This window comes from Moschus berezovskii, chromosome 19 (assembly GCF_049115385.1).
Source record: "Moschus berezovskii isolate FMDL1 chromosome 19, NW_MosBer_1.0, whole genome shotgun sequence".
Classification (NCBI taxonomy): domain Eukaryota; kingdom Metazoa; phylum Chordata; class Mammalia; order Artiodactyla; family Moschidae; genus Moschus; species Moschus berezovskii.
The window spans coordinates 17,649,875-17,663,363 of NC_142478.1; the positions used below are offsets into that span (position 1 = coordinate 17,649,875).

Sequence of the window (13,489 nt, forward strand, 5' to 3'; positions counted from 1 at the left end):
TTTCCAGAAAAATTTAAACGACATGAATCAAGACAAAGGAAAATAAATAAAAAGGGGAAAGAAAAACAATGAAGCTGGATAGTTAAAGCAAAGTTTAGTATTTTTCTTCCTTAAAGAAAAAAATGAGTAAAGAGTTTTACATTGAAGAGAAATGTTTGGACTGTCGGTATATTGTTTTTAATTCACGGAACAATGTAGCCATTTGTTTTTTTCCTTTTAGGATATTGTTTTGTTTTGAACACATAGGGAATTACCTAGGCCAAGTATGAATTCAAAGAAAAAAGCTGGGAGAAAAAAACAACTACCACCAAACGAAAAACTCGTGGTAAATTTGGCATTCTTTCCAGTGTATAAAAATAAAACTCAGTTTGGAAATATGATAAAAATCTCCGAAACATACAGAAAGAATAGTTAAAGGGTAGAAAAAAAAAGTAAGATCACTCACATTTCCCCTCCTAGCAGCTCTATTTCTTTGCAATTCACATCTTCACGTGCAGTTTGCATATAGTAGCTCTGCTAAAAACAACCGCATGGAAAATTTTTGTACCAGATAACACTGCAGGACAGGGCTTGGCAGCTACAAGTTGTAATCAGAATGCTTCAAGGGCTAATGTAACCCAGATAACGACCAAGCATGCATTTCGGAGCAGAGTCTTAACTTTTTCTTTTTTTTAATAGCAGGCTGTGGGAGGGTCAAAAGCTATTGGGTTCTACTTTATATGCATTCAGCAATGAGAACTTTTCAGTAAGGGAGCATTTTGCTTCCATAAATAAAAGAATGGCTTAAAATATACAAGATTCTTTCCCAGTTAATGCATTCTTGTAGGAGGTGAGGTGCTCACACAGACAAGCCTAGAATGGGAAAAAGTTTTCCAGTTCCTAAAATGCCTTTCCCCAGTAATTCCACAGGCCTGCATCTCCATCTCCACTTCATTAGGGCTCCCCCAGCGTTGGCAAATGAAGAGGCTACTTATTTAAGGACCGCGGAAATCCATGGTATAACGAGCCACTTTTCCCCAAGAGTAATCTAAAGAAGAACGCTGATTTTATTTGTGCCTGTTGCCTAAGAGGGGGAGCAGAAAGAGACCTGGGTCTTGATAAGTTTCCTGTACATTCGTGGACTGAGATAGAAGCACTGAAGCCTTGTCACTTCAATCCCAGTTCAAGTGGCAGATTCAGATGGAGCTCTCACTTGGGGGAAGTGAGCCACCATATTAATGCAAGGAATGTGAAATGGGAGAAACCCTTCCATCCACAGTCAGGAGGGGGGTTCGTGTGATCCAATGGGGTTCTTCTCTTTTCCTCCAGCGCTGGCTGGCACTCACACAGCTGAGCTAAGATGGCTTCCAAAGTCCAAAATAAGACGCTAGCCCAAGGCAGCCTGGGCCCTCCCGCGGGAACCCTGAGGCAAAAGAATGAAAGGCTCTTTTATTCTCCCTCCCACCAGAACATGCTCCCTCTCTGCTGTAAACGAAATGCTTGCCAGCATGAATTATTTACTTCCAAACAGACATAAAGAAATCTTAAATAACACATGTCTCTTGGAATTTTAATAAGTTCAGGTGACGGACAAGTGGAGCTGTTGGGTTTGTTTCTCGCCTGGGACAGAAAATTCACTGGTGGTCAGGAGCCCATCAGCAGCATGAGGTCTTGGCAGAAACTGAAACTTCTCAAACTGCAAACTACAGCTGATGTCCAAACTCCACGCGTGAAACGGAGGTGCTCCGTCCTTCTTGCTGGGATGTCTGAATTTCAAACCAAGTCCCTGTTCTTCCTTTCAAACCAGGCTTCCCTTCTGATTTTGCTATTTCTGTCAGCAGCACCTGGATTCTTCCAAGAATAGAGGCTGAAATTCACTCCTGACGTCTTCCCTGACTGGCTCCACCTCCCTCCCCTCTAGTCTGAACTCTTAAGCAGTTACTGTCTGTATCAACCACTTGACAATTCATCCTATATGGCCTTATAAACATAGCTCCTGTAAAACGATTGAAAGCAACATGCATTTACAGCTTGTCTTCACAAAGATTAGAAACTCCTTATGGGAAGGGATTGGGCCTTTCCCTCTGCTGGATGCCACACAAGGCAGATTTACAAAAGCTCCAGAGATACCTCTTTATTAATTCAGTCAACAGACACTTGGTGAGCCTCCACTCTGAATAGACACAGCACCCAGCACAGGCACTCGGCAGCCTTGGGCTCAGTAAGCCTTCATTCCATTAAGGGAAGGGCTGGAGGGTCCCCAAAGAATTCTGCTTCTGCAGTTCTAATATATTCACTAGACATTTAAGATGAACAAAAAATTTAAGATTTATTTCCCCCCAAAAAGGAGGCCTATTGAGAAGCTCCGCATCTGCCACTCCCTCCCAAGGAAACGTCTGAGAAGAGGAACATTAGATACTAAGAGAATTTAGAATGAATAGATTCTAAATAGATCTAAATAGTGTTGCCCACTCCTTCCCCATTTTACAGATAAGGAAACTGAGAGTCAAAAGTTCACATGAGGATCCAAAGGTCTTGTGAATAGTGGCAAAACCCTGGCAAATTCTGGGTCCTGACACTCAGTCCCTCTTACCATAGCACAATTTACCCAAAACCTTTAAAAAATACAGTAGTAATCCACCTGCTAAGATGTCCCTTCTTGTGTGTTAGTCTCTATGAGAAAATAAAGAGTGCTGGCACTTACTCTTAGACACCCCCAACCTGAAAATCATCAAGACTTTATCTACATATTGTTTACGTCCTCTCCAAAATACGGAAATTTGCTTAGTCTTAAAACCGCATTGACATTTTATTTCTTTCATATTCTTTAAGAAGACCCATTATGGCAAATCACACTGAAATAACCAATTCTCCTGTCATCCAGATTATCCAAGTATAATTCTTGCCACATGGTTCTGTTCAAAGATGATCAATTAAAAATAAAAAATAAAAACAGAATTCTAAAACTACCCTCCACATGAATACACCTTCCTAAGAGTAATTTTGAATCCCAAAAGACAACAATCAGATTTAGGGATTCGGCAACTCTTATCCCTAATCCAGGCACAACAAAGAATTAACTATCCTTAACTTTCATAAGGCTCCCCTGATGGCTCAGCAGTAAAGAATCTGTCTGCCAGTGCAGGAGACTCAAGTTTGATCCCTGGGTCAGGAAGATCCCCTGGAAAAGGAAATGGCAACCCACTCCAATATTCTTGTCTGGAGAATCCTATGGACAGAGGAGCCTGGCGGGCTACAGTCCATGGGGTCACGAAGAGTTGGACACGACTGAGAGACTAAACAACGGCAACTTTCACAAAGACTTAATGTAATTGCTAGTTGATGATGTGTGCTACTAGAAACAAAGTTCCTGCATTACCGGAAAAGGTAAAAAGAAAACATTCAAAATCTGAATGTTCACTAACATGAGGATTGCAGGAAAAAATTTCCTTCAAAAGAACCATGATGCTCCTTCAGCCACTGTAAGCAAAGACTTCAGAATCGTTTGACTGCTACTGGGGATTGCCAAAAAAAGGGCAGGAAGAGCTTCCAGACATCACGGTCCTCTTTGCTGTGGTGACACTCCCGAGCAGGGACCTTAGCCCAGCTCCTGGGTTGTCCCTGAGCAGGGAGATTGTGCTATTTTGCCTTCTCTATGCCTCTCTCTTCCATGTAAGATAGCAGGTGCCCACCCGGAGGAAGATGCTATTTCTGTTTCTAAGCCCCTTCCCAGAACCACATGTCCAGACAGACACCATCCTACAAACTGACAGCTGAAGAGTGGAGTCCAAGCTGGGTATAGATTACACACCCAGGAACCAGCTGAGGTCCTGCTCCCCAGCTGGCTGGCCACTAGCAGGCCACCTCACCCTGGCCCAGATGCAGGCTCTCTTGCTGAGAGTGTACACTAGCCTAAGGTGGACAGCTGGGCCATGGAGGAGCCCAAACTTGGTGTCCAGGCTTGAGGTGGGCCATAGGGAAGCTCCCCCTGCAGAGACAGGGGGATGGCCAGCTGGCTTGAAGCAGTCCTTTGTTTTTGAGACTTACCTTTTATCTCAGCAACAATTTCAACTGCTGATGAAAATTCATCATTAGTTCAAATGGTTGATTTGTCTTTAAGCAACTCTTTAAAAATCTGAGCGCCACTGTTGAGTGTATACTATCAAGATTTTACTTGGTTTCTATAACCTTGGTGACATTGATCTGTATCTGATTCTATGCAGGTCCCTAGCAGAGGAAGAAAACAGCTGTTTAATATATAACACAGGACAAAAACAGCAACACAGCAGCAGCAAAACTGACAGAAAAATCTTCACTTCCATTCTATATTTAAAAAATATAGAGGATGAAACACATACAAGATACATACCCTTTTGCAAATAAATATAGAAAGAAAAAGAGAGAGAGACAAAAAGGCTGGAGAGGGATTCCCAGATGGCGCAGTGGACAAGAATCCACCTATCAATGTAGGAGACACGGGTTTAATCCCTCATCCAGGAAGATCCCACATGCCACAGAACAACTAAGCCCATGCACCACAGTTATTAAGCCTGTGCTCTGGAGCCTGAGTCTCAACTACTGAGCTGGTGCTGTAACTACTGAAGCCTGTGCCCCTAGAGCCCATGTTCTGCAATAAAAGAAGCCATCACCAGAAGTCCCCGCACCACAACCGGGGAGTTGCCCCAACACTCTTCAAGAAGAGAAAGCCCTTGCAGCAACAAAGACCCAGCATAGTCAAAAATAAACAAACCAATAAAATTATTTTAAAAATGCGGCTGAAGAATCTGCTCACTAGTCTTTTTCTTACTATCTTTTATGTTACTGTCACACTTTTTATGAAATTCAAGAAAAACTTCCATAGCAGATGAACATACTAATATGCAAAAACAATGCTGCTGACTAATAAAAAAAAAGCAAACATAAAATGGAGTTGTAAGTAGAATGCATTGGGGCCATAACTTGAGATGACTTTGGAGATAAAACTAAAACAATATTTTGTCACTTAAAAAAGCCCTGATGGATTCTCTTAATCAATGCTTGAACTACTCTTATAAATACTGGAAAACAGTGAGACAACTATCAAAGTCCTCTGGGCCAAGTGTTCCCCCCCAAAATCAATGCCCAAACTCCCTGAAGTCTCGTTTAGCGATTATGGTACCAGGAAGCCAAGATATCTTATCACAGAGAATTTCTTCATTCAAAACCATTATCAAGCAACATTTTGCCAATTGGGAGGTCAACAATATTTCCTTTCATCGAGAAAATAAAGATTTTACATGAAAACCAAACCCAGCACAGGAGATTCATATATATATATATGTCTATATCTTTGAGGGGTAAAGGTGTATTAGCCAAAACTATCTATACTGAATATCAAGCCAAACAGCAATCATCTGGAAATGTCAAAATCCTCTGGGCAATCAACTTGACAGTGCAAATAAAAGACAAGCCTCAATTTAGCTTATAAGACTCCAGTAACTCTCTTGGACCCCTCAATTTTGGCAGCCACTCTCCCCACAGTCTTCCTGGGCTGTCTCCATGGACTGACTAGTGTGGAAAGAAAACCCTAGTGCCCTGCCTCTCTCAGCCGTTTGACATATTCTGCCTTCAGTCGACGACAACTGAGGGAGCCCACTGTTCCTCTGAAGTATCCTATGATTTCAGTCTACATGAGCTTGTTCCTAAAAACATCTATGAAATGGCCAAAGGGCTCAACTTGAGCACACAATTAGAAAGCACGTGGAGCTGCTGGCTTCCTTTTCTTTTTTAAAAATTAATTTATTTATTTTAATTAGAGACTAATTACTTTACAAAGTTGTGGTGGTTTTTGCCATACATTGACATGAACCTGGCTTCCTTTTCTACATACGCTTGTCCTGGGTTTCTTCAGCACTGCACCTCTGATCCACAGTCCACTCTTCCTTGTATGTTATATCCACAGACTCACAGAAAGCCATAACCTGAAAGGTCCTATCCACATGACCCAGCCTGAGCACCACTTAAACTTGATGAGAGTCGTTAACCTTTTAAAACCCAGTCAGGCAGGCAGGTCTGGGTTCAAATCCTGCTTTTGGTACACTCTGGTTCTGTAGATCGTGTTCTCATTTGTTAGACAAATAACTACCTCATAAAACTGTTGTACTGATCGGATGAAATATTAAAATTCTTAAATTGAGAATTTTTCTTTTCTTGGTCCCAGTTAAGATGTAATTGTTTGGGCTGATTTTTTGTAGTACATTAAATTGCAAGCCCAAGAGACAAGGCTTTTTTCCTACTGGGTTTTGTTGTTTTTTGTTTTTTTAATTTTATGTTCCCTAGTCCAGTGTGTGGCACCTTTCGAGAGAGCCATAAACCAAACATGTGAAAGAATGCATTAAATCTCTATTACCACTACCTATTCCAGCTAATGTAGTGTTCTTTAGTTTCCCTAAGAATCAATCATTTCCTAAACAGTGCTTTCTCGAAACAAATACATCAAACCACACCCTCTCCCCACATACACACAGAACTCCCAGCTGAAAAAAACACTGCCTCTAGCCCCAACTTTTAGAATAAAGTTACCATATTTACCAGAATACTTGGGCAAACTGTGATAGATGGAGAGAGGGGATTTGGAAGAATTAAAAAAATCTCTGAAGAACATCCTTAGGATTTGTGGCATCAAATCCTTTAAAGGAGAACTGCTTGCCTATAGCAAATTCTGGCAGCAAGTAAACCAGAAACTCACTGGTGAGTTGTGGGCGAAGTTAAATACTGCACTTCACTCCGTTCTATGCAAGCAAACAGTGACTAACAGGGTTACCTCGAGCTCAGCATTGGGTGTAGACATCCTTCCACAAGAAACAGGGTCCATTATTACTCTCCCCGTTAGCAAATTTATACTTAAGGGGGCATACATTGAGATTTTGAGACATAATTTACTAGACAAATACTTGCTTCATAAGCCAGGGCAAAGGTGTCATTTCTTTCCTTTGCAGGGGGCAGCGACAAAAGAATCAATGGGGGAGAAGGGGATAAGATCCCAGACTCCCCAAAGAGGACACAGATTTTCGCTGCAGTAACGCTGGTTCTTTCAAGGAATATTTCCCCTAAAGGCTAAAACGGTTTAACACATAATCAGCATCTTGTATCAATTACACAAATACCACGAAGCAACTCTGGTGGCCTGGGAAAGGACCATAACACACAGAACTCCTAACTGGCCTCGGCTGTCCCCTCCCACGGGGTTTGACAGCGTGTCCAAGGCGCCCGAACACCAGCCATCAGGCTCCCCCCAGCGCCCTCCTCTTGCAGCAAACTGCCAAGGCTCTCGGGCCAAACTCCAACGTCCCTCGATTCAAAACCGAGAAAGTGTGACCCCCGCTAAGCAAACGGTAGGGCGCATAATAACTTTTTTTTTTCCTTTTCGGTGGAGCGGATTGGAGATGCTCGGCTCTAACGCCAACTTCCCAGGTCTGCCGTCCGCTTTCCGCAACCATCCCGTGGGGAAGGCTGGGGGGGAAGGCGGACCAAAGAGAGGGCTGGTGAGTTTCAACACCTCCGCGGTTTTCCCAGTGCGGGAAACTTACTACACAGCAGCCCCTGAGAATTCGGTGCAGGGCTAACGAAAGGAGAACGGTCTCCCCCTCGCCCCTGCTAAAGGAACAATAAAAACACGCAGCAGGCGCTCAGCTGGCCATAGCAGGCCTTCCTAAGGGCCGATGGAGAAAGAAATTTCTCCAGTCTGCAATCTGGAGAAAGAAAGATGCCTGGCCAAGCGGAGGCCCGGGCATGAGTGTCCAGCCTGGGTCCCCAGCCTGCCGGGGAAGGGGCCTACAGGGAAGGGATGGGGACGAAAGGGAAGGAGCAGTCGGCACGCGAGCCGCCCGGGGAGGGTAACGGCGGCCGAGCTCTACTTACATAACGCTTCAACTTTTTCTCCGGGGGGGACTTGCGGAGCCATCCCGAGCAGACCACTTCGCCGCCGCTCATGGTGCGCGCCTTTCGTGCTCCGGGCCCGGCGCGCTCCCGGCACCTTCGACGCCGGACGGCAGTGCAGCGGCTGGGACCTCGCTCTCCCGCGGCGCACCCCAGGCGGACGGGGCGGACCGGCTCCCCGGCGCCCTGGCTCTTGGTGGTCGAGTTTCTTCCCCGCAGGCAGGTCCGCGGACGTGAGCAGAAGCGGGCACAGCCGCCGAGGCCGACACCTCGGGGCAGGGGCCGCGGCCGGGCCGAAGATGCCCAGGCCTCCCTTCAGTGCACCCGCCCGGCCGCCAGGCGCGCCGTCCCGCCGGCCGCCTCCGCTGCGCTCCGGCTCCACGGGACTCTGCCCCGGCGCGGAGCCCCAGCCTCGGCCCCCTGCACTCCGCCCCCTCGGGCCGGGACCTCCCAGAGCGCACCCCGAGACAGACACGACGCTGCACGCGCGCACACACACAGCCTCGCACGCTCACACACACACACAATGCCCCCGCGCAGTGCCCACTCCGACTGGCCAGCTCTGGGTTTCGCTGCGCTCGGCGCTGTCCCCTCCTTCCTCCTTCTGGAGGGCGGGTGGGTCACTTCCCCGAGGCGCCCAGACCGCGGCGAGGAAAGGGAAAGCCGCCGGGGTCCCGCGGTGAGCGGGCGCAGGGCTGGTCCCGGGCCACGGAGGGAGCCGCCGGCTCGGCGTCGCTGGGCAGAGCGCAGGGCCCGCCGAAGGGTGGGTCCGCGCCGGCCGCCGCCGCGGGAGAGAGAAAGCGGAGGGCGGCCGAAAAACGGGGCGCTGGGCTGCTCGGCGGCGGGGACCAAGCCCACCGTCCCGTCCCCTAGCGCTGCTCCCGCACCGCCTCCCCCACCCCAGGGCGCGCGGCGGGCTCTGGGCGGCCCGGCCCCCGGCCCCGATCCCTCCCTCTCCCGGCCTCCCGGCTCCTCTTCCTCTCTTTCCTCCTCCCCTTCCCACGTTCGGGCCGGCTCCGGTTTCTGCCCAGACTTTCTCTGAAACTCCGCCGGAGCGCTTCCAGCCAAAACAACAAGGGCCAGGGAGGAGGAGAGGCGCAGAGGGAGGGCGCGAGCGAGGGAGGGCGCGGGAGTCCCAGAGGCACCCTGGGATCTGTAGTTCGGGACGCTGGAGAGGGGTCCTCGGCGCCCCCGGCGGCCGAGGATCCCGGAGCCCCCGGCGGGCCGGTCGCCGAGGAAGGCGGCGAGGCCTCGCCGAGGGTAACGCCGCGCCATCTGGGGTTCCCGGGCGACCGAGGACCATTCGAAGGTTCAAGACTGTGGATTGCCATCTTGGCTCAGCCGAGTGTCAGTTCGGAGTTTGTACTGTGCGGGAGATCGGGAGTTGGGGGCGGGTACTTGACATCGTGGAAAGCGAAACAGCCTGGAGGAAGACCGCGCTCTGGAAAGTCTGCGATCCCGGGGTTCCTGCCCGCAAGACTGAAGGGCAGAGACCGGGAGGACGAGGTCGCTGGGCGCGCGCCAAGGCGACCAGCCTGCAGGCGAGGATAGAAGCGGACCCTCCCGCACTGGTGTGTGCTGGTCCCCGGCGCAGCCTTGCCTTAGTGCTGGGAGCGCTTAGTGGACCCAAAGGATTCAGTTGAATCTCTGGGGCGTTTTGAAGTCTTACACTCCCACCATTTGTTGCCAGTTTCTTCCACTTGCCTTGGCTTTTATTTAAAATCAACCCTTGGGGTGTTGGACCAGAAAAGGGAAACTTCATTGGATGTCCTAATTCTATCTGTTTTCTTGTGTGTGTTTTACAATGACTATGATACCTGGTCCTGAGATTAACACGATCCTGTAAGAGAAATATCTTTTCCAATGTATTTATGAGAAACACAGCCCCCAGACAGATTTTGGAACGTAATGTAAATAATCAGATAAAAGTGCCAAACGTTCCGGAAAAAATAACCTCAGGCGCGTTCTTGTTAATACAACATTCATATTCAGGAGTTCCTCTTGAGTTTGAAAATGTTATACAATTGTAGTAGGAAATTAGGTGCTGGGGTGGTGACAAATAAAGGTCCCTGCACTCAGAGCGGTGACATTTCTGTGGTGGCATAAGATAGTTAACAGGGGTCAACCCAAGTACAGATTGTGATAAATGTGCCCTGGGAGAAATTCGAAGAATAATAAGGGTGGAATTAGGTCAGATACTAGGGGAGAAGTCTTCCTTAAAGAGGCAGCTAGCCAGAGATGTGAAAGATGTTGTAAAGATGTTGTCTTGTGAAAAGATCAAAGGGATAACCATTAGGAGGACTGAGAGAGAAAAAACAACCCAGGGGGCTCATTGTTTTTCTTAAATGTTAGAATACAAGTGAGTGTGATTTTTATGGCAGCTAATAAACCAAAGCAATTTTTATGTGAACTCAGGTTTTACCACAAGCCATCCATATGAAAATAAATCACTAAATTTGTTTTCCACTTCTACCACAAGCAGCGTGTCTATATACTGAGTCAAAGTATTTCAAATTAGCATTGCAGAGACTGGTCCACTCTTTCATAGTTAATTGTTTGCTAGATAATTTACCACTTCCTCCACTCCTGTTATTTTAAAGTTTTTTTAAAAATTGAAGTATAGAGAAGGAAATGGCAACCCACTCCAGTATTCTTGCCTGGAAAATCCCATGGACAGAGGAGCCTGGCTGGCTACAGTCCACAGGGTTGCAAAACAGTGGGACACAACTTAGCCACTAAGCAACAACAAAACAATTTATTCACAATGTTGTGTTAGTTTCAGGTGTATAGCACAGTGATTCAGTTATACAATGTGTGTGTGTATGTATATATGTGTGTGTGTGTATTCATATTCTTTTAAATGGAAAATTGTAATACAATCATACCTCTGTATCCTTGGGGAATTGGTTCCAGGACCCCTCCCATACCAAAATGTTTTGATGCTCAAGTCCCATGTATAAAATGGTATAGTATTTGCATGTAACCTAAACACATCTTTCCATATACTTTAAGTCATTTCTAGATTACTTATAAAACTTAATACAATGTACATGCCATGTAAATAATGGCTATCATACAGCAAATTCAAGTGCTGCTTTTTGGAACTTTCTAGATTTTTTCCCGAATATTTCCTACCCGATGTTGGTTGAGGAACCCAAAGATCTAGAGGGTCAACTATACGTATATCGTATACTACTTTGGAATGTTCCAATAATTTTTTCCATTATTTCAAATAAGGGGTTGAATTAACTCATTTCCATGTAAGAAACCAGGGACTTCCCTGGTAGTGCAGTCGCTAAGACTCCTCATTCCCAATGCAGGGGGCCCCCGGGCTCAATCCCTGGTCAGGGAACTAGATCCAACGTGCCTCAACTAAGAGCTGCAACTGACAAGAGCCCGCATGCTGCAGCTAAGACCCAGCAGAAAAAAAAAAAAATATATATATATATACATATTTTTTTTTTAGAAAAATAAATCGTTAAGTATTTTCCCCTATCTTCATTTATATTATTTCTAGATATCAAATAAATGAGGAGAAGCTGGAGATAAATAACGTCTTCATGTATGTGTGTAAAGGAAATTGGCTTTATCTTTACATGATACGCCATTTTTAATTGCATTTTACATCTTTATATGTTAAAAAGTATGCTGGGAAACCCTATTACACATCAGTATCTTAAATTTCATACACACAACACAGACTCATGGAATGTCTTTGTATGTACAAGTTCTTTGAGGACCCAGGATACAGTTACCAAACCTATTACCTCACCCCTTTGTCCTAGCGAAGAGCATTTTTCTAGTAATCAGCCCCTTAACTTCCACAATACAGTTGATAAATACTGTGAATGAAAAGCAAAGTCTCAGCGGGGCTCTACCCTCTGGGAGAAGGGTGAGTAGGTGGGGAAAGACTTCCCTGAGGAATGGACTTAACTCTGATCTTCAAGATGAGTAGAAATGTCCTAGCCAAACAGCAGAGAAGAGAATTCCAGACAACAGAGAAGCTGTCAGATGCCCAGATCCTCAGGCTGCAAGAAACGCCTGAGAACCGGAAGGAAGGCAGCAGGGAGGCAAGTGAGAGGGACATTGGACTGGGTGAGGGGACAGACGCTGGCAGGAGACAGAGTGTGCAGACGCTTGGAGATGGTCTTAGGTTTAGATTTTTTCCTCGGAGCAAATGACAGTTGTCACCTTCCGTGATCTTCAAATCACCTTAGCCATCACCCCTTCGTGGACTCTGTCTCACCTCCAGCAGCAGACTTCCCAATCACGACATTTTCCAACTTGATCTTTCAAGTTCTTCCTCTATAATCTTGTCCAGCAGCCTTCTAGCCTGCTGATACCTCTGCTTTTCCATGACCCACCAGACCCCTCCGTCTTACACTCACCCCCTTTTCCAGGTTGAATTTTGTTGTTCACTTAACGTGTCGTCCAAATATCATGCTTCCAACCCGCAAAGCCCCAACCCTGGGTGAACCCAACTGTACTTCCTCTGGCACCGAAACAGCCGAGTGTGGTTGGAGCAAGTTAAGCAACAGAATGAGCAATGTCACCATAAATTCAGATTCAGTGACCTCAAATAGATCCTCAGCTATCTGCAGGGGCAGATCTTTATTTTCTGGAACCTGAAGCATATACAGTTTTGTTGTTGTTGTTTAGTCGCTAAGTTGTGTCCCACTTTTTGTGACTCTACAGGCTGTAGCCCGCCAGAAGACTGGAGTGGGTTGCCATATCCTTCTCCAGAGGATCTTCGTGATTGTACCTGCTTCTCCAGCATTGGCAGGTGGATTCTTTACTGCTGAGACACCAGGGAGGTCCATATACAGTTTGAGGAGTCATTTGAAAGGAAAAGAATATACAATTACAAATAAAAATGTGAATATGAATCTAAAATGAGGAAATGAACGAAGAACAGATTATTGGAGCCTTGGAGATACAGCTGCCTTTCCTTTGAGATCTCTGTGGTGATTTGGGCTTCCTAGGTGGTGCTCGTGGTAAAGAACCCTCCTGCCAATGCAGGAGACATGAAAACACGTCTCTTATGAGGGTCTTCCAGATCCAGGGTTTGGGAAGATCCTCTAGAGGAGGAAATGGCAACCCATTCCAGTATTCTCACCTGGAGAATCCCATGGGCAGGGGAACCTGGTGGGCTGCAAAGAATCAGACACGACTGAAGTGACTTAGCGCGTGTGCATACACACACACACACACACACAGAGTGATTTACCTGTCACACACACACACAGTGATTTACCTGTCACACACACACACACAGTAGTTTACCTGTCCCTGGTAGCTCACTCCGGTATTCCTGGGCTTCCCTGGTGGCTCAGCTGGTAAAGAATCCGCCTGCAATGCGGAAGACCTGGGTTCAATCCCTGAGTTGGGAAGATGCCCTGGAGAAGGGAATGGCTACCCCTCCATCCATGGGATGGCAAAGAGTCGGACACACCTGAGTGTCTTTCACTTTCATAGTCCATGGGGTCACCAAAGAGTCGGACATGACTGAGCGACTTTCGGTTTCACTTACGTGGATATGCCTCCTGAGTGCACCCTGAGTCCCCTCCCAACCTGGAGACCCTACTTCTTCCAG

The 13,489-nt window shown here is 46.6% G+C and overlaps 1 protein-coding gene across 4 annotated transcripts in view; it reads right to left on the reverse strand.

Moving 5' to 3' along the window:
* Positions 1-8,184, reverse strand: part of GAB1 (GRB2 associated binding protein 1) — a 123,394-nt gene extending 115,210 nt beyond the window's left edge. For all 4 annotated transcript variants that reach the window (XM_055405484.2, XM_055405482.2, XM_055405483.2 and 1 more), the window contains exon 1: positions 7,879-8,184. In XM_055405484.2, coding sequence (XP_055261459.2) covers positions 7,879-7,950 — 72 coding nt within the window. In that variant the 5' untranslated portion in view covers positions 7,951-8,184. The remainder of the gene's footprint in view (positions 1-7,878) is intronic.
* Between the last annotated feature and the right edge of the window lie 5,305 nt (positions 8,185-13,489).